This window comes from Amblyomma maculatum, chromosome 4 (assembly GCF_055883805.1).
Source record: "Amblyomma maculatum isolate TAMU_Amacu chromosome 4, ASM5588380v1, whole genome shotgun sequence".
Classification (NCBI taxonomy): Eukaryota; Metazoa; Arthropoda; class Arachnida; order Ixodida; family Ixodidae; genus Amblyomma; species Amblyomma maculatum.
Genome location: NC_139347.1, coordinates 64,541,653 through 64,562,729, shown reverse-complemented (window position 1 = coordinate 64,562,729; position 21,077 = coordinate 64,541,653). Strand labels below are relative to the sequence as shown.

Below are 21,077 nucleotides of genomic sequence, written 5' to 3'. Positions count from 1 at the left end.
ACCGTCTTGTTTGGTTCAGAAGTCGAGCGCCTTAACAACTGAGCCACCGCAGCAGGGATCAACATCGAAGATTGGTACGATATAATAGGGCGTGTATGGTACGACTTGCTTGGTACTGTACCGCATGGTTTGGTACATGGTGCAATGTGGTGCGCTATGTTCTGTTTCTACATGGGACCCATCGTGCCTCGGCAGTTAGGGCGCTCAACTATTGATCAAGAGGACATAGGTTTCCCAAAAGCGAAATGAAAGACGCCCGTGTGCTGCCCGACACATGTGCACGAAAAGGAGCCCCATATGGCCGAAACTACGTTGAGCACTCCACTATGGCGTCCCTGGACCTTTTTAGGACGTTAAACCTCAATAAACTAAACCACGTGTGTGACAACAGGCGCCCTGCTGTGGGAATGCAAATCCATTTCGAACATTTCAAATGTTTTTACCGTCCATTGACCACCCGTCATAGTGTGAACCCTATAACCACTCAGACCACCAAAACCTGTGGGGAGTTGGCGCTGTGGTTGTAGGGTACAGGTGCTCCTGAAAATTCGTGCATTTTGACGCAAAGCTGTACATAATGTTTTTATGTCGGCTAATACCCATAACATCATACATGATTAACATGCATGATGCCCGGCATATCAGATAAAACACAGTGCTAATGTTGACTGCTTTCTTTAAATGCAGTTTAGTTTCCTTCGCTTTTTAAATAAAGAGATTAAGTTGAGGTAAAATCCTGTAAATGAGAGAAAGTTGGGCTTGAACTATTTCGTGTAGAATGTCAGAAGGTAATGCCGTCTCACGAGTAACTAGGCCTGTAAACGAAATATGAGCCTGAACTATTTCGGTAGAGTGACAGTAGATAATGCAGTCTCGCCAGCAACTTGACAATGACCTAAATTCTGGGGACATGATGCGGCAATCTGTGCCTTAACCGAAATATTATTTAATGCCCTGACCCTAAGATTACTATCACATATGTCAACCGTTGTCGCACACTGAAATATGCCTCACGATGTGCCAAGAAGCTGCCCGAGGAAACAGATGCGGGGGTTCTTGATAGAGGAGCTCTTGGCACTGGCGAGGAAATAAGGGCGCTATTTATAAGAAACGGCATGCTGCCAGCTACCTTTGTCTGTTTTTATCTTTTTTTAATGTCTCAAAGCAGTGACTTGGTTACGTAATGAACATTTTTGCAGTCTCCTTTGTATTTATAATTTGCGAGAAAGAAAAATTTCAGGGCAAGCACTTTTTGCTTGTGGCAATACTGCTAGCTTCACAGTCACATCGCTATCTAAATAGCGACAGTGGTGGTAGATGAAAATTAAGGACGTCAGGATGAATGTATATTTGATGTCCGGCGATGCAGAGAATTTTCCGAATTAGAGTGTGTATTTGAATCACAATAGACCACTTAAGATATATGAAATGAAGCTAGCTGGAAGGGGCTGACATATAACCTGAAAACAATATAAATGAGCTAGAACAGACCAGAGATCCTTTCTGAATGGTGACACGTTAGAAATCCCTGAGTCGAACGAAGTCCGTCACCGTTATTGTTTCACAACTGTTACCATGCGACCAGCGACATTTCAACGCTTGAAACAAGATCCTTGCCCGCGTTTGCCCGTGTTTTTGTTTTTTGAAAACATGCACATGGAAATGTGGCAAGTAAAGATAGAGTGAGAATAAGTCTGGGAAATATGACACTGATTTGTAGCTATAGGTCACACGCTTCGCTAAGAGCGTTCAAATGCAAGAAGCATGGCAACTTTGTGAGGATGTATCCAACAGACACGTATTGATATAGTTTCTTGTGTACTGTGTGCCGTTAATTACCAGACTCATAGAATAACATGTAGTACGAATCCAAATTTAATTATCTAAAGCCAGGCTAGATGATCAGGGAATACCAGGTTTGCTTGTATATGAACCTGTTAACCAGCCAACTTTAAGCTGTGTCAGTGCTATGGTTAGCTCAAACGTATGAAAAATTCCAATAAGTGAGCTCGAAGTCAAATACAATGGGGGTTTAATATGAGATATTCGTAAAATATTGTGTGCCGCAGGCAGGGTACAATTAATTAATCTATGAACGATCGAGCTTCGATGTACAGAAGAGACAATAGCTATTGAGTAGTTGTTATTAGTAAGTGTCCGGCCGATTTGCATCACGAATCAAGCACTAAAATGACTTACATGTCCCAGGCTGCCCTTGGGCACTGAGCAGAGCTTGATGACCATAAGAACGAGAATGGTGGCAAGCGGTATGAACACAATGGTCCAGCCGACGCCGATGGCCCAAGGTGGGTAGTTGGTGCCTTTCGCTTGAGAATGTTCCACGATGTTGAAGATGAGAATGAACTGCGAGGTAAGGTACCGAAACGAATGAAACGAGCTGTACTGACAGAAGCAGATGTTTAGGATATAATTATGACTTCTTGGGTAGAAATACATATCCAGCAGTACCTGCGAGGTTTCTCACGCGACAGAGAAGTATACAACTATTCGCCAATCGCCGTAGCCTTTCGGTACGACTGAAATCTCGATGGAATAGTTTTCCAAGTTTAAAATCATCATTAGGCTAGTGCGTTTGGAGGTGTCAAGTAATACAGAGCGTCATTAGACACAGTCTAGGTTCATCGTTCCGGTGCACTTGTAAACAGCATAAAGAACCTCCAACAAAAATATTTCAGTCATTGCGGATGGTGGTTTGGTACACTGATTGAATACGCATAAGTTGCTTGACAGGCTCGGAATGCTGAGAATCCGGAAACCAAGCATGAAATCTCAGCGTGTTGAAAAGCTACGGTAACACTTCACACAGCGCATCAAAGAGTACCTTATACGATAGGATAAACTCACCACAAGCGTGGCTGGTGTGAAATACTTCCACATGATGGTCCAGAACATTGTCCACGAGTACGAGCGAGATCCGATCATTTTCTCAATGTCGCACAGGAACTTTTCCGCTCCTGAAACGTGGATATAAAAATAAGGGAAATATTAAATGATCACGCCACAATCTAAGCCGCACTGATGCAAAATAGACGTGGATAAATCTGAACTTTCACACTAACCTCGAATGTTTGTAGATATCATAACACTTCACCATTCTGAACAGTTGTACACCAGTATAAATTTCGATCAGTTTACTGAGCGTGTCTTGGTCGAGGTTATGGTTTATTATGCAACCAAAACAGTGGTACACCAGCACAAATGTTGTTCAGTTTACTGAGCGCAGCCTTCTCGAGTTTATGCTCTATTATGTAACCAAAAACCTTTTGATGCCTCAGTCACACCTAGTCTACAGAACACTCCTGCTGTTTGCATAATACAAGAAAGGGTTGCAGATGCTGACTGCAGTTATAAAATGACTGATTGTAACGCATTAAAAAAAAGAGGGGAGGGGGCTTCTGCATTGGACAGCTGATTGTGCTATGCCAGCCGTCGTTTAGTGCCGGTTCCAGCAATGGAAGACTCCTACCGCCTGCATAAAATTAACACGTCCTAGAAAACTAGCTCTCTTTGTCCAAACAGTGGCATCGGGTTGAAAAATCAGTAACTTTGCTAATATCTAGTTCTTCGTTGTTTTTTTTCGCCAGCGTCATTGATGTAATAACGTTAGTTCTTCATGAACGACCCGAAAGCTATCTTTCCTACTACCTCCGCAAATTTATTTCTGCTACCTGCTTTTCTTCACTAATTTTTCCTTCTGCCTTGGGATTGCATCTATTTCTCGGCCTGTTTTGCTTAATATGCGAGAGAAGAATGAACATGCCTGTGAATCTGTGAATGCGTCGTTAGTTTAAAAAAAAAATGAGGTAAGAAAGGCAGATCACATAAAGACACCTTCGCGAAACGACTATATCCGAATTGCGCCTTGCCTGTCCCGTGCTCCTTCAGGTAGAACGTAGAAAGACGGGCTAGTTGGTCTTGATAAGTAGAGTGCATATTTTGTCAGCGTAAAATTAAAGACGGGACTAAAGGAGAAAGATTTCTCGTTTAGTCCTGTCTTTAATTTTACGCTGATAAAATATGCACTCCTTCAGGTATGTTGGGGAAGACGAGTGCAGATGGCAAGTCTGACAAAGAAGCTAGCCTTTGATTGTATAGAGCTTCATGGACAACTGTCATCGACGCATGCCATCATTCATAGATGCACACTTACCATAGTACCAAGAAATAATTGTGCATTCTCCTATGGCAATGATTAGCACAGACAAGCTTGCCGCATATTTGTCGAAGAGTTCCAGCCAGTGTACGCCAGCCTGCGAGTGGAAGACGAAAAATCATCGACGCTCCATTAGTTGTGATAGCCATCGAGGAAATAATTATCGATTAAAATATGCCTGAGCGCAGCTAGACTTTTACAAGTGGAAGTCACATCACTCAAAAATGAAATTATTTCCATTTCGATAATAAAACCATCTAAGCCAAAAGGATAGCAGCAAACAGACACGACTATCGTTTCGAAAATGGGCTGTGAAAGTTTCTGGCTCCGAATCATCATCCCCAGAGCGAATAGATGCGATTAGAGCATTTATAACTATCCTTTACGAATCGAAGTTAAATTTGGATGTATGCACGAAAAGTACCACAACCGGTAAATAAATGTAAAAATAAATGTAGTTGGGGTGACTTACCCGTGTTGTGAAGATTAGCCCGCCGAAGTAGCCAAAGACAGATATTGCAAGAACCACAAGGGTCTTCTTTTCTCTGAGGCTTGGAAACCGGTCAAAGATAGCAGTAGAGACGGTCTCCAGAAGGGCGAACTGAAACATTAAATGATAAACGTAATTCTTTTACTTCGGCACAAAAGGCGAACATTAGTGGGGAAATGAGGAACTGCCGGTGTGGTGTCTACAAGCAATCAGTTACTTACGTAGATGTCACTTATTATCATTGTAACCTGTATGCAGTGATGAAAATTAAACGTAACTACACGACAACCTCAAAGCTGCGCGTGCTGTTAACGAGCCTTTGCGTATCGGTACTGATTTTTGATAATGTAAATCGAGACAAAGATTGTACATAAACACGACCCTCTACTCTCCTCCGTCACGCACATTTCGCTTGTTTTTTTCTTGCTGTGCCCATTAATTGACTCTCGTAAAGAGACCACGGATTGTTCGTGTTGCAGAAGTGCAGAATAACACGGACCCCGTGCAGGAATCTGGAAAAGAAGATGTTCGTTCCTAGTACGCGAAACCTAGCTGCTGGACCGCTGCTTTGTTTCTCTCGGCGTCCTTCGGTCGCTGCATCTAGCGTCGCCTCGCCGTTGCCTCCTCGTATGAAGCCGAAACTGTCCACATCCCTTACAGTGTCAACGACTGGCTATGCCAAAATTATTTAGCCTACAAAATTCTGACTGCGCGAAACAGGATTGTGTACGCGTTCGTGAATTGTTACCTTTTCGTTCTTTTCCCAAAAATGTACGCAGGACAAAGACTGTAAAACAAGGTGACGCCTAATTACTGTGCTGCTGAATCCTCATTTTATTTTAGAGACGTTAGTGCTCGGGAGCGCAGGTTCAGTAAGTTAAACGTGGCTCAGTTTGAGTATCAGGCCAGTTGGGTTAGTTTAGAGAGGCAGTCCAATGTGTGCTAAAAGAGTCGCATACATAATATTGTGGCCTTAGATAAACAACGAATGTGTTAATGTTTCCCCATCGCTGCCGCCATAATGTAGCTAAACACATTTGAAGACGCATAGGCATTAGTATATGAAAGAACCACAGTCGCAGCCCATACCTTCTATAGAACCTATCACATGCTAAAGAAGACTTGTCATCGCCATGGTAACTTTTAAATTGAGAGAGAAACGTCTGTCTTACAACTGGGTCTTGGCGTCAACCCTCGAGTTTTCGTAAAATATTATAAATGACCGCATTGTGAATCAGCGTTCATGCCAAACTTTGTGCTGCTGGTCTTGTTTCGAACGCGGCAGCGTACCCAAAGTATACCTCGAGGTGGTCCGGACACTCATGGGCCGGGAGTAGCGATAAGGTAGCACGCAGAAGAATTTGCGTGATTGCGTAGTCACGTGTTAAGAACGCGTACTATCGCGCACACCAATTGTACAAAAAGAGTGCACTATTATGCAGCCGGGCAGCCAGTTCCTGCCTCAAAATTATTTCTGAGCTAGAATAACTGCACAAACACATGCTTTCTAAGGCTGCTGTTCTGGGAGGAGCCAGGAGGAATGGACGTGAGCAGTGACATAGCAAACCTGACTGTCCAGGCCGAGAGTGAGCAGCATGAAGAAGAAGAGGAAAGCCCAGAGAGGTGACACCGGCAGCCGAGCCACCACTTCGGGGTAGACGATGAAGGCAAGTCCGGCGCCTTGGTCCACCACGTGCTCCACTTCGACGTTCAACTCATGCGCCAGGTACCCGATCACCGAGAAGATCACGAAGCCGGCGAAGATGCTCGTCAGAGCGTTGCTCACGGACACAATCAGGGAGTCCCTGCGTGCAAGACGACCGAAATGTTTAACAATGAACAAAGCAGGCCTTCACATCCAGATATGTGTTCAAATAGCGAAACGGATGCTTTCTGAACGCCGAGAGAATCGGACGACGTCTGTTTTATTATTTCTGTGTGCCGACACCATAACAAAGTTCCTGCGTAGCATCATAAAATGTGAGCATCAGCTATTAGCGATCAGCTAGCATTGTAACATCAATTATTCTACCTGTCCTCGGCTGAGGTCACCCTAGCTCATCTTAATGATTTATCTTCGCGCTAGAGGTTTTTCCTGAGCGCTACTTTTTCCTCAATGTGCCATAATTTTTGCTAAGCAGAGGTTGCCCTTTCTTCGGGGACCTGTTCGTGGTTTTCTATAATTTTGTATCCATGTTTCTTCCTTCATAATTGTTCGCTCCAATTTCTCGTTCCAATTTCTCGCTTCACATTTCGAGTTTCAATTTCGAAACATCCATTTGTGCTGTTGTTACTTCTGCATGGAGAAGCATGCCTAGGCTTTGATGTATATAGCGCCAATAGTTACGGTCAACGGTTGTTCTGTCCGTTAAATTCGAATCACAGCCGCTTCGATGCATGGAGATATAAGATATCACGCTGGTGCGCACCGAACGCTATCAAAATTGAAGCAAAGGAGGCACTACGAGGAAGGGGGAAAGTCTATAATATTTCTGGAGAGTTGTGGAACTCACTTGTAGCAGTCGTTATGAAACTTGTTGTAAGACGAAAGTGTGATAAGTCCGCCCCAGGCCGGACTCAGAGCGAAAAATATCTGCACCGCTGCGTCTCCCCAGACCTGAGAGCAGAGAAGAAGCATAGCAAAACTTCAGTTTACTTCCAGAGATACACAATCAAAAAACAGGTTTAGACAGACATTTCATCTTCTTGGGTGTTTGACTCACTGTAAGCCTGTCGCGATTACACGACCGGAAGACCCCCAAGAAAGTAAGACTTCTCGCTATTACCATTTTACAAGATCTTACATCACCAAATTGCCCGCGCATGAGGCTGTGGCCTGATGCTGGTTAGGGTTCAGTGAGGTAGCTCACAACCTGGCTTAAGCAGTTCTTAATCCAGCGGGTCTTTCCCAACCTCGCCTCACACCCATCCCGTCCACATACAGCTAATGACTAGAGATTTTGACCTAATTGTTGTAAAGACCTTCTGCCACACATAAATCCGAGCACAGGTCATGCAGTAGCCTGGAGCCAAATACAGAAAAAAATAATTCCGAAACCTGCATATACCCAGAAAAGTAATTTTATTCTGCGCAATTAATTTCCACATGCCCTGGTGCACATGGCGCAAGTCCCACACTTTTCCACGTTTTGTGAGTGTGTGCAAACAAGCCAGAACGCTCACGTACTACACACGTGCTACGAGTGGTGGGAGGCTAAACAGACAAGATAATCCTTCGAAGATCAACTAAAGCACATCATGTCGGTAATGCAGCTTAGAATATTTCCACATGGACACGTCCAGATAAAGAATCATTTCAACATTAGTGATAGCATTAATGACTCGCCAGGCAGCTGATCTCAGGAAAGAAAAACGTTTTGTTTTGCTAATGTTACTATAGTGAAGAATTGCACATGACTTGATCAAGGTTCGTAGCAAAAGAAATGCGGAGTGGGAAAACAGCGCTATTTTTATGCAATGCCCGTTTTGTCATCTCCAATATGCTTATATAAACCCTATAAACTTCTATTGTTGGCGCTTTTTGACATGTGGCCACCTTAGACATACAACCATTATGATTTACTACCAAGCGCGGGAGTACAACTCTCGTCTTCGCTATGTGCATCACTGGACTTGTTTTTAAAGCTGTACTATTCCGAAATTTTGTTTGTATAAATAATGGTTATTATAACATTTGTAACTACTAAACAATTAAATGCAATATAGCTCACTTAAGTGACGCTCGTCTAACTAAAATGAAACACTCAGAAGAAAAAAAGAATATTAGGATTTTGTCAAAACGCATCATCCTCTTTTGCAACTTCTAGGAGTGCACTTACGTCAGAAAAAGTGCTATACTTGCCTGTGGAGTGAGCAGTAGCCTCCAGTTTGGCGTGACGTAGAACATGATGCCCTCGTAGGCACCAGGCAAGGTGACGCCGCGGAAAAATAATATCACCAGCACCACGTAGGGAAACAGGGCAGTAAAGTACACCACCTGTGATAGTAGGAACAAGGGAGCGAATTATCTTCGGTCTGTTCGTGATAAATATTAAATGAACGACAGAGAATGAAAATCATAGAGGCCTAATAAGAAAATCATAACCTGAGGGTCACATATATCATGAACTAAATCTGTCTTCAGCATAGCGACGGAAAACAAAAAGGACCCCTTCAAACGTAGAATTTAATACGGTCTCATGCACGATAGCTTGATGTAAGCAATCTTTTTTTTTTTTTGAGCATCCAAATGATCTTATGACGCGGCCCTCATATGATAAAGCTCGTTACATCCCAAGTAAAAAAAACGTTACCGGGACATCGCGGTACGCTTAACCAATTAGGTTTTATATGCAACGTTAGCAAACAGCCGGGCGAGGCTCACACTGAAAACATGCCCCAAGCAGAGGATGAAGTTGTCATGTAGCGTTAAAGTTTTCTTCAGTGGGAAACCTGGTGTCGGCGTGGTTGTGAAATTCTCATTCGCCAAGTCGCAGGATTAGGAGTCGTTAATAAAGATAAAATTAGGCTGTCACACAGTGGAACTGAGCCTCTGGCTCCTTGGCGCCAGTCAGAAACACTAGGCTTACACCACCAAGGCACTTCTGTTCAACATGAGATAAAAAGCAGTAGAAGAAAATAAGTACGAAACAGCGTCAGAGACGAGACAGACAGACACAAGCGCGTCTTTTCTGCGCTGCCTCTGCGGTGTTTCAGTCTTATTTCGTCGGCGTGAACCAGCCAGCTGGCATCAGCCCCCTGCTTAAAAGCAGTATGCGACGGTAATGAGCGTGTCGATGGCTGCGCTGCGAAACTACCCCTCAAGTTTTTTTACAGCGGTTTAGATTTCGTCTGTCTCGCTAGTCAGGACTAACTGCTCGTATCTGAATGGCAGTGCGACACCAGGACTGAGCTCCTGTTCTGTTTACTGTATCATAGGTAAAGCGTAGGCAACACGTCACCAATGCGTTGTGACCCGTGGCGGAGACATGAAGTTTCTTGCTACTGCCAGGGGCAAGGAGAAGGCTCCCTCCAGTCATTTTGTGATTAAACGTTGGCGCGGACTTTTGTATTCTGTAAATTATCATAGAGAGCTCAACGGCCTGTATTTTTAAAAGCTACCGCAGCCGCAAATGATGCGAAAGGTGCAAGATCACCAGGACTTGGACGCCTATTCTCTTCACCCACTGCGCGCCACTATTATATATTTTGCCGAAGAGTAGAGGTGCAAGGGGATGTGCTTTACTTGCCTAACCATGACGATGTTTCCGTCTGGCAACATTTTCAATGTCGTAAAAGTTAAACAGGCTGCTGCTGTAAAGTTCGCAATGTTGCTTGCACCGAAGAGCGACTTGTTATCTTGGCACCTTGACTGATTTATTAGAGCCAATCATTTTAACCCAACACATAGTACCTGCCGGACACGAAACGAGTGGTCTTATACGCATACAGGTTTTTGGGCTCGTCCTATAATCTGTTAATACCATCGCTATCATCGGGGTATGTCGTGGCCGGAAAACATTTGCTGGCCTAAAATGGGTGCATGACTTACAGAGGGAAGGATATTTATGAGCTGTCATTTCTTTCGGCGCTGTAAAAGGTAAGCAGTCGGAAAGCTCATTATTTTCTGAGGGAAAAAAGAGCTCCTACATGGATGAATGCTTGTCATGTAACAGAGTTTTGTCGCTTCTGGCTAATATCTCCCCACTATTTTTTCAAAGACAGCGTAGGAGGCAACTACCGCAGCAGTGTTTTTGAGCCAGTGAAAATACGATCGTGCTGACACTGCTAAAATCCTGCTTTTTAGAGGTAAGTTTTGTGAGGCACCATTGGATGTTCCAAAGTGGGCAATAGGCCAATGAAAAAGGAAGAATGTGCATTCACTTTTCCCGAGGACTGGACGCCTTTGCAGAGGCATAGGAAGACAATGATCCAGGCAAGCAGCAAGCACAACGCCAAAGGCCACCGAATTTCGCCCGTCTCTCGTATACTTGGCGATTCGCCTAACACGAAGTATCTGCAATGCAAAAAGGACGCGTGTTAACACGTTGCTTGAATGACAGTGACCATCGCGACTACTGGGAGCTCAGTATAGGCTCCTCAGATATGAGATTCGGGCTCTTGAAGAATACTATGTGGCCTTCTAAAGGAGACTTTATAGTACGTATAATACCATCAAAGCAAGAGAAATCTAGCGCAAAGTGATCATCAAGGTACTTTAAAACTCATCCCATGCTTCAATGTGTTTGCGCTTTTATCTACATTCTACATGAAGTAACAACAAAATTGCTCAGATTTTGAACATTCGCTACTTCGGTACGTCAATACAGCCACAAGAACTTATATCATGGCAGAAATTTATATTACAAGACAGAATGTGCAGCAGTACTGTTTTCCGAATACAGATACTGATTAGTGCAGATAAATGTTTACGTTCTGTGCTGAACGCAGGAGGCATTGCGTAGTCACGTACCAAGCGGCTAAATACCACTCGGCTCAATATATTTTTGCATTACCTGAAATATTCAGCCGACGGAGTTCTTTTAGTCATGTTCTTCACAAGGGCTGATATATTCAGTTCCTGTGCCATGGTTTGGTTGAAGCATGTCTGGTTGTAATAGGACCCGTTCGTCCTAAAGCACGCGTCGGCGTCTTCGTACTGATAACAAGCTGGAAAATAAAGTGCGCAGAGCATATCGTAATCAGGAAATGTACAAAGCTATTTGCATCTGCAACATGATGACGCTATTATGGTAAGCCGGGGAGAGCGCCAAAGGAGGCAAATTTTGCTATCGAAAGTATATTGTCACGTAGTGGTGACAAGGCCGTAGACACGAAAAGAAGACACGGGTTTGATGGTACTGAAATTAACTCTATATTGGGCTGACTTGCGCCTGCAAAAGAACTAAGCAACTTGTCGGCGGCGATAGCAACAAACTTGCACGCGGATCGTCGAACAAAGAATGCTCGTCACACTCGTCAACGCTCAATTTAAAGGCTGCTCAGAAAAATCTAGATAACGTCGGAAACTGCTACTAACACAACCTGGAACATTGTAGAAACATAAGCAAGTGATCGGAATCTTCGAGACAGATCTCCGCGCATCGTTCGCGACAAAAAAAAAATGATAACGCGTTGTATCGCAACAACGAGCATGAACAAACACGGGATTCAGAATTGATACGCGTGCCAGAATCACAATGATAAGGCAGCATGCCGGAGGCTGTTAAAAAACAGCAAATACAGTCTTGAACGTTTCGCGGCAATATAATTCTCACCTCGACAGGCGAGCACTCCACACTGTCAGAATTTCGATCTTAACTGAAATCGGCACGAACTGGAGCAACAAATACGATAAAATTGTGAGCCAACGGGAAAGCGAACCCATTATTATGAGCCTTACTCTGTATTACATTTCTGCAGTAAACTTCTGACACTGATACTTACTATATATGCATTATATGCCTGCAGCAAATGTTGAAGGGAACGCCTATAGAAGAAATATTACGACAAATATGAATTACCCGAACTAAAGTCCGCAGCTGTGTTTTACAAATGGTTGTCAGTAATAATCAACCATTCTTTGAATAGTGCCGTGCTCAAAAATAAAAGGTTGCTCGCACATGACAGATACAGAAGAGAAAGAAAAATCAGAATGTATAACGAGAAATATAGAAAACGCTGTTGCTTCACCTGGAGTACACCACTCCGGGTCGCACTTTTCCCACGGCAGCGTCTTCGACCATGAGGCGAACATGTAGAACAATGTCCACGCGATGATCAGGTTGTAGTAGAGCATTACGATGCCGGACACAATCACCATACCGTAGCCTAGACCTGTAGCGAAAATAGAGGAGCAGTCATGAAAAGCTCGACCCGAAAATCACGCAAAATGAAATTTATGCAGGAATTTAGAAAAATGTAATAAAATCGATCTCTTATTTTATGAGAGCGGAACTGAAGCCGCAGGTAAGCATTCAGCATCTGAGCTCACTCGTCTCGTCCCTGTTCATTTTACCGTAATTTATATTCATGTTAACTTCGTGTTATTAACTATACACGCAAAATAATACGTATTAGGCCAGAACGAAAAATATTCGGCACTACGTGTTCCGAAATAAAATAAAATAAATCGAATGGAAATGTTAATTTCATAGTGGCAGTCTACGCCTCACCAACCGTATTAAGAACTACCGTACGTCCACTGTAATGATCGAATGAGTCGTTTAGTGCTCGCATTCTCCGATCTTGCTTTTCCATCCCGTTGTAGCTATGCCCCTACACCGCCATTTCTTTATATCCTGATCAGTGAGATAGAACAGTACGCACTGGTGGGCACAACGCATCCTAGCGGTGCAGCAAAACAGCGAAACGTGACTAAGGTTCTGAGACTAGCGCGCTGGGTGTCAAGATTGTTTGCATACAGGCGGCAGAAGAAAAGGGGGGGGGGGGACCAGACGCCACATTCCTTAACCCTAGGCCCACAGAGAGCCACTGTTCGAGGCTCCGCGAGGAAGCAGTGTAAGAGACACGTACCGTGGAAGAGAGGGCAGAAGCGCTCAAAGATGGCGATGGGCCCAAGACTAGAGTACTGTCCGAAGGACAGCTCCATGAACATGAGCGGAAGTCCCGCAAGGATCATCATCACGAAGAACGGGATCAGGAAGGCTCCTGCGAGGCAAAAGAGCAGGCGGAGAGTGTGAGAGTAACTCCCCTCTTTTTGTTTTCTTGCTCTCTCCCTCTGAGGACGTGAGGACGCCGGGAAAGAATGCGTGCATAAACATCCACCTCTACGCCTGAGCTTCTAGCCCTATCAGAATAACTCAAGCAGGGCGAGTTAAGTATCTCCACGTGGCTCTCCAAGGCGATGAATCCAAGGTCTCTGTCGCGAGGAGCGCGCGAATGAGGGTGACCCAAACAGCGGACGAGATACTTCGAGGCTCGAAAGACAGCGGAAAACAACACGTGAGGTTAATATTAGTATAAAAGTATCTAGCATTAGTATTACATTACAGTATTAATGCAACACGAGATGATATTCATTTGGGTACAAAATACTTCCTACCGTGCTTGTTGAAAGCGCGAGTCTTATAATACGAGGTGTTGAGATATCGCAGTAGGAGTGTGTTTTGGGCGCAAAGAGTGCTGCACAAAGAAATCAACTGCTGTTTATGTTGTGCCCTCAACTGATCAAGATGGCCGCATCGTGGATTGTGGCTTACGTTTTGCCCTGTTTTCGTTAATGATGGAATAGTATGTAGAGATCTACGGCGGCTCTGAACAGATTTCTTTTTCTCGCGCTTATATGATTCACACAGATTCAGTTTCTCGAAAAGTGGTACAAAGATAGATGGAACAGTTTTATCTTCCCATGCACTTGTACGTCCGAACATAAGGTTGGCGCATGCTTAAATATAGTCTTATTGAAAGTGAAAGCTGTGTGTTAAGAAATGCTATGCGAGCGTTTCCAGAAAAAAAAAATCCTTCCTGGAAACCTGTTTTAGGATCGTGAAAACGTGCAAGACTTGGGTACCCAATTATTAATGTAAGCGTTGAAGTCGAAATGAGGCAATGAAGAAAGACCTCTCGCGGAAAAAGATCTCCTAATCTGCAATCTATTTTTCGGCTACATAATTCATTCGCTTTCTGTGCGGAGAAAGATACATTCTTTGCTGCCTGAAAAAAAGAAAAAAAAAAAAAGGTCGCTCAATGACTGCTGGCGTCTGCGGTTACTTGTTCGTAGTGAGCGTGGACAGCCAGAAACTAATGGAGGGGCTAACTCACAACTGTCACAAGAGCTGTACGTAGATGGTGCCCGCAGAAACATTTGCTTTATTATAGTCTTATTCGGCTGACTAAGTAAGCAGCCGTCGCTCGTACTTGGTTATTAAATCACTAAGTAAAAAAAATCTTCAAAGCCGCGTTCAATCATTCACACCCCACGTCGCACTCTCCGTACCCAGTATCGTGAAACCTCTGCTTGTTCAATTATTCAATAGCGCACTTACCCGTCTCCTTTACAACAGAATCACCTAGCTCGCTGAAATAGTAATCACACGCTTGAAATAATGAACTACCAGTTCAAAACAGCCGTTCTCTGTCGCTCTCGCTCACGCTAAATTATTTTTTTAAATTTTAATTTACTGTTCTTTTCTCGCGCACCTGATATCTTTCCAGGCGGGATGGCCCGATAAGAAGCGATCGCCACCTGTTAGGCCGCATACGCACCGCCCCCGTTGCTGTAGACGAGGTAGGGGAACCTCCAGACGTTTCCCAGTCCCACGGAGTATCCCAGCAGGGAGAGGATGAAGTCGAAGCGACCCGTCCACGTTCCGCGTTCGACGTACTCGCCGTCTGAACCCCGTTCCTCGTCCTCGCCTCCCCGAGGGGAGAGCGGCACCTGGGAGCTGACCCGTGGAAACTCCTGCTCCATGTCATTCTGCGAAGCATCAAGATAAAAAAAAAAAGAAAAGAAAAACGCCTCCGGTTCAGGGTCTTCGTCTCCAACACGAAAGAACTGCAGCAAGTCGAGCTATCCCTGGCTCACGCTATACGACGGCGAAAGTCATTGTTCTTTGGCTTCATCGATCAATAACACAAAACGCCAGTTCCGAAGCTGGTCTTGAGGTCGAGAGGTCCAAGACACAGCTTAAACGGTCTATACCCTGCAAACATGCAGCCGTTCGTGAGCGTGATACCAGCTGTCTATTCTCCAGTTGCTCTCCCCTTCTTCCTTTTGATTCTTTCTTCGTTTGCATTTGGAGAACGGCAAACAGGGCCACGAGAGTTCGGTTAACCTCCTAGAGCTTTTAGTTTCCTTTCCCTCTTTTCCTTCTATAAAATAAGCACCAACGTGATCGCGGCTCTTTATTTAACTGAAACGCCTTCAATTTCGACCGTTCCGAGCTTAAAACGGTCCTATATGATTTCGCACGAGAGAGCATAGCGACCCAGGCCAGCAAATAAGGAAAGGTCGGCTTGCGTACTTTGCAGTTTTGTAAAATACAGGCGGGCTTAGCCTTGCATAACTCTGAGAAGTGCAAACGCACCAAGGCGTAAACGCGCCTAGATAAAAGCTCCGTAATGGCTTTGCCTGATCGAACCATGAATCCGTTGATGAGGCTCTGCACGCGAAGTATGGCGGCAAAGATTGCTGCCTCTGCGATCATCACCATCGGTCATCGAGAGCATTAAGTGAAAGGAGCCAGCAGCAAAGAGTCGTGCCGTGCTCGGTGTCCTTGTAAAAGGCTCTTGGCCATGCTGTGACAGAAGGGATTTGTGCAAGAGATGCGGGACCAATGCCAGATTGTCTGACTTAAAACGAAGCAAACGATCAGTAACGCAAGTTATATTAGATCAGATCAAAACGCGGTATGTCGGTCCTGCCGTCTCTGAATGCGGCAGAGCACATGATAAAGATTAGGAGAACGACCGAGCCGGTATAGTGGATGAATGGATAAAAATCTCTTACAAGGGTTGAATAGTGGAGGTTTTCGCGCCAAAAGAGCAGATTTTTGTCATTCTTCCTTGTATTTCAATTAAACAGTGAAAAAAAAGAACAGCTATATACTTATTTATCACCACAGCGCCAACTCGTCTATAGGGTACGCCTCGCTCTGCTACGAGTCGCGTGGCGCTGATTACTCGCTGTTGCTCTCGACTTATGTTGACGGGAGGGGGGCGTGTAACACTTCGATTTCAGAAAATAGAAACCTGTGGTTTGTTTTACCCCAGGCAGCTGTATGAATGTCAAGAGCACCCATTAGAATATCAGACTATGTTTTACAATTAACAGCGCGGAGTATAATGGTCGCCAGTGCTAGGACAGATGAGACTAGCAGTGCTTGGAATAGGGGCCTGGCTCTACCTGCAGTCTATTTAAGTACTAAGTTTCAGTATGGAAATAAGAAACAAACAGCAGATCCGCCCTTGTGCAACACAAGGTTTACCGTTGGTTTTGCTCCTGACGCAGTCTCAAAGCGCAGCGGTTTACACTGGGGATCCCAGACGTACGAGGGTGTGAATCTTCACACTATTGCAAAGAACATTTGCTGATTCTTTGAGGTTATTTGAATATAACACCACGTAGATTGTGATGGGGGATACCACGGCTTACGAAAGATGCTACAGCATGCTACAGCATGAAAGATGTCCCCAGCCTGCATCTTAGGCGGCGGCACCCGCCCCCTGACCTGCATGTTTGGGGGTGGGTAGATGACCTTATCCGTTGGACATTAAAGTTTATTCCATCTTTCTACAGCATGCTAGGCTGTAATTATATGCAACAAAGTTAGAGGCACAGTTAGCTTATTCTTTATGTTCGCGGCAGGGCGCATAAAATGCCTGCACTTGGTTCCCACACTTCCAATCTTGTTTTTTTTGTGTGAGTGCAAATTATTTTGCGTTCTCGTAAAATATTTCTGCTTACTTTTTGCCTCTCACCATTCCTCACTTTGTACTGCAGGTTGCCGAATCCTTCGCCACTGAAGCGCAATAACGTGAAAGAAAAAGATCAGGATTCGGTGTCAGTGCTAAGTTTATATGTTATAGGCGTCTTATTTAAATGATCTGGAGGCGCAGAACTAGACTTATTTGTTTGGTTTGGTTTGTGGGGTTTAACGTCCCAAAGCGACTCAGGCTATGAGACACGCCGTAGTGGAGGACTCCGGAAATTTCGACCACCTGGGGTTCTTTAACGTGCACTGACATCGCACAGCACACGGGCGCCTGGCCGGGCGCGAATCCCGGCCGCCGAGGCCGGGATTCGATCCCGCGTCCTTGGGAACTGTAGTCGAGCGCCCTAACCACTGCGCCACCCCGGCGGGGCACTTATATCCGAATGATTATTTCAAGATTTGTAGTGTTGAGGAACCAGGTTCGATGGTTAAATGAATAAATAAATTGATTTACAGGAAAGGAAATGTGCAATATCTGTCAAACTTTGTGGATACCTCAACCACGCCGTAAGAAAATGGAGAAACGTGGGAGTCGAAAAAAAGAGAGAAAGAGGTACCGTAGTGGAGGGCTCCGGAATAATTTCGACCACCCTGGGATTTTGAACGTGCTCTGAAAACGCACAGACCACGGGTTCCTCTGCGTTTCGCCTCTATAAAAACGCAACCATCCGCGCTCGGGTTCGAACCCGGGAAAGATTTGATGGTTCATTCCTTTTTTTAGAGCAGTAATGAAAAAAAAAAGTCCTGCGACATAAGTTAGGGGAAAACACGTGAAGAACGCTATTGCTTGCCTAAAGAACGCATGTTTAAGTCTAATAATAATTTAATAATAATAATAATAATAATAATAATAATAATAATAATAATAATAATAATAATAATAATAATAATAATAATAATAATAATAATAATAATAATAATAATAATAATAATAATAATAATAATAATAATAATATAATAATAATAATAATAATAATAATAATAATAATAATAATAATAATAATAACAATAATAACAATAATAACAATAATAATAATAATAATAATAATAATAATAATAATAATAATAATAATAGCAATATCAATAGTAATAGTAATAGGTACAGAGGAAGGGAAAGGCGCTGTATCTGTCACCCTTGTTTCTGTGGACACCTAAACCGCGTCGTAAAGGAATGAAGGTAGGAGCGAAAATGGAGAGAGAAAAGAAGCAGTAGTAGAGTAACTTCAACACCTGGGGATCTTCAACGTGCGCTGACATCGCACAGCACACGAACGTCTCTTCGCTTCTCCCCAATCTAAACGCAGCCGCCGGCGATCGGGTTCGAGCTCGGGTACTCCAACAGATTATCTGGGCACCTAAACCACTGCACCAACGGGGCGGGGCTCTCATGATCCGCCGAGTCGAGATGCTGTCAAAAAAAGTCCTAAAGCGACTCTGACAACGAGGGATATCGTAGTGGAAGGCTCTGGAAATTTCAACCGTCTAGGGTTCTCTAAAGTGCACTGAAAGTGCACAGCACAAGGTCAACTTATGTTTCACATCCATCGAAAAGCGCCGTCTATAAAGTGATAAGTACGAATGAGACAATTAAGCAGAGCAACTGAGACCTGTGAGAACGAATGAGATCTATAATTTATAACTAGCTTGCCTTTAGTTACTGGTGAGCCAAGTTGTTTGCACAATTGTTTTTAGAAAAGTTATATCAATTTATATGGCAAGTGCGCTACGTTTTCTCTACTCAGTCTCCAAGGGAGTTAAGATGCATCCATATGTGACTCCAATATGATTGGTAACTTCTATACTATTGCGTCGCGCCGCCGTGGTGACTGCGCGGTTAGGAAGCTCTACTGCTGAAACCAAGCATGCGGGACAGAATTTCGGCCACAGCGGCCGCTTTTTGATTAAGGCCAAAAGCAAGGATCCCATACTGTGCAAGGATCCCATACCAAGGATCCCACCTGTTAGACCACCGCGCACCTAGTGGGAGAAGCTCGAAACGCCCGGCGTGGCTACGAGCCATGCTACGCTGAAGAGCCGAATTGGTAGCCCATCTATGGTGCTCTGAGAAGCCCATCTTCGCCTCGCTTATGACGTCACACCACCTGTTAGACTACAGCGCACCTAGTGGGAGAAGCGCGAAACGCTCGGCGTGGCTACGAGCCACGCTACGCTGAAGAGTCGACTTGGTAGCCCAGCTCCCCCGCTGATATGACGTCTGTAATCACGTGGTGTAAAGCGTAACTACCGGACCACGTTACGCTGAAAGCTCGAAACCTGGCGTAGTATTGCTTTCGCAATAAAATCGTCTCCTGGACGTACTCGGCATGCTCACCCCTCAGCTATGTGAGTGTAAGTAAGTAAGGACGTGGTCTATGTCGACGCCGCCGAGTATGAGGAAAGGCATGTTATGGTGGCAGTAGTGTCAGATGAACAAAATCTAAAAATAAGCGGCTCCGTTAGGACGAGTTTAGCTCACACGGCTGAAGAGGTGGCGATTGCACTTGCAATAGCAGGGACAATGGCTACTACAATTATAAGTGATTCCGAAACAGCAATATGCAACTTTCTTAAGGGAAGAGTCTTTCCACAGCCCAAAAGGATACTGAGAACATGTCAGGATGATAGAATAATCCGGCTAATATGGGCACCGGCCCACTCCCAGCTTCAGGGAAATGAGGGAGCTCATAAGCTTGCCCGCGGTCTCACCTTCCGGGTAGGCTCTGATCCTCAGTACACTCTTAGCAGGGACAGGCTAGTCAGCTACAAAGAGATTACAGAGCACTATCGACTAAACAGGTTAAAGTACACATCGGCAGATAGGACACTAAATAAGATCCAAGAAAGCATTTGGAGGCGCTTACAAACAAGGACTTTTCCGAACCCAGCTACTTTAAGTCAGTGGTACCCGGAGCAATTCTCAGATAGGTGCAAACTATGTCAGGATAAGGCGGATTTAGTGCATATGATATGGACGTGTCCAGAAATAAAAAATATAAATGAACAGACAAAAACGGAAGAATTTTGGGAGACTCTACTGTTGAGCTCACACCCTGAGACTCAGCTAGGTGTAATCCGACTGGCCGAACACACCGCCCGGGTCCAAGGGCTCCAGGCCGTCGTGTAGGTGGGTAGGTTGACGCCTACCCTGTATCTGTTGCAAATTAAAGTTTTGCCACCACCAAGTAAGCTCTCCTACTCGGGCGGTTGCCCCACTTCGCTCCCATGACCGTTTCCTCTCTCTAGAAGGAGTCCTTCTTTATGTCCAGGCACGCCTTTGAATCGCGCTTGGCTGCCAAACTGCGATGCTCACAGCTTATCATTTAGGTATTTGCTTTTTGTAGCTTGTTATGCGGCAGTGCTTAAATGATGGCTCTGCCGGCAAATGCTTTTGCATGCAATCGAAACATTTCACACAACGAGAAAGGTTGCAACACAATGAGAAAAGTTGCAACATTATCAGCGCAATGACGTAAGTACAATACAAATACGTAAGTACAAATGTAAAAGAAAATGTCAGCAATAAACAAACCCCAGGGCGTCATTGAACAGTCCCCTCCTCCCGGCTTAATTTGGTTGAAAAAAAAAAAAAAAAAGAAGAAAATCGGCTTAAATGCAATTTCGTTGTTTTTTCCCAAACTGAGAACCAGCACTGTGGCAGGATTCTTCGCACTCGGCATCAAAGCTATCGACAGCGACACGCCGCCAGCGAGAGAGTCACAGACAAGCTAAATTTCGACCACGCGCATCGTCCCACCCTTGCCTCCTCTAATCGTGACAGATACGTCGCGCGAAGAAACCATTATTCCTACACAGCCGAAGGTGTCGAGGGACGCCGCTTCGCGGGACATCCTACTCCATGACAAAAGCAAATCAGGCGAGAAAACGCGGTCTGTAACAGTATGGGGAATAAAAAGAAATGAGGCGGAGAGGTGATTTACACGATGCAATGCGTCGTTAA

At 44.5% G+C, this 21,077-nt stretch overlaps 1 protein-coding gene across 1 annotated transcript in view; it reads right to left on the bottom strand.

Moving 5' to 3' along the window:
• Positions 1-21,077, bottom strand: part of LOC146191263 (sodium- and chloride-dependent glycine transporter 1-like) — a 50,851-nt gene that overhangs the window by 8,112 nt on the left and 21,662 nt on the right. Inside the window, exons 2-13 of the mRNA XM_084601749.1 lie at positions 14,892-15,102; positions 13,200-13,334; positions 12,357-12,500; positions 11,180-11,333; positions 10,548-10,680; positions 8,527-8,661; positions 7,178-7,281; positions 6,232-6,469; positions 4,647-4,775; positions 4,172-4,271; positions 2,866-2,975; positions 2,200-2,364 (exon numbers count right to left, since the gene is read on the bottom strand). Of these exons, the coding sequence (XP_084457875.1) occupies positions 2,200-2,364; positions 2,866-2,975; positions 4,172-4,271; positions 4,647-4,775; positions 6,232-6,469; positions 7,178-7,281; positions 8,527-8,661; positions 10,548-10,680; positions 11,180-11,333; positions 12,357-12,500; positions 13,200-13,334; positions 14,892-15,102 (1,758 nt within the window). The remainder of the gene's footprint in view (positions 1-2,199; positions 2,365-2,865; positions 2,976-4,171; positions 4,272-4,646; positions 4,776-6,231; positions 6,470-7,177; positions 7,282-8,526; positions 8,662-10,547; positions 10,681-11,179; positions 11,334-12,356; positions 12,501-13,199; positions 13,335-14,891; positions 15,103-21,077) is intronic.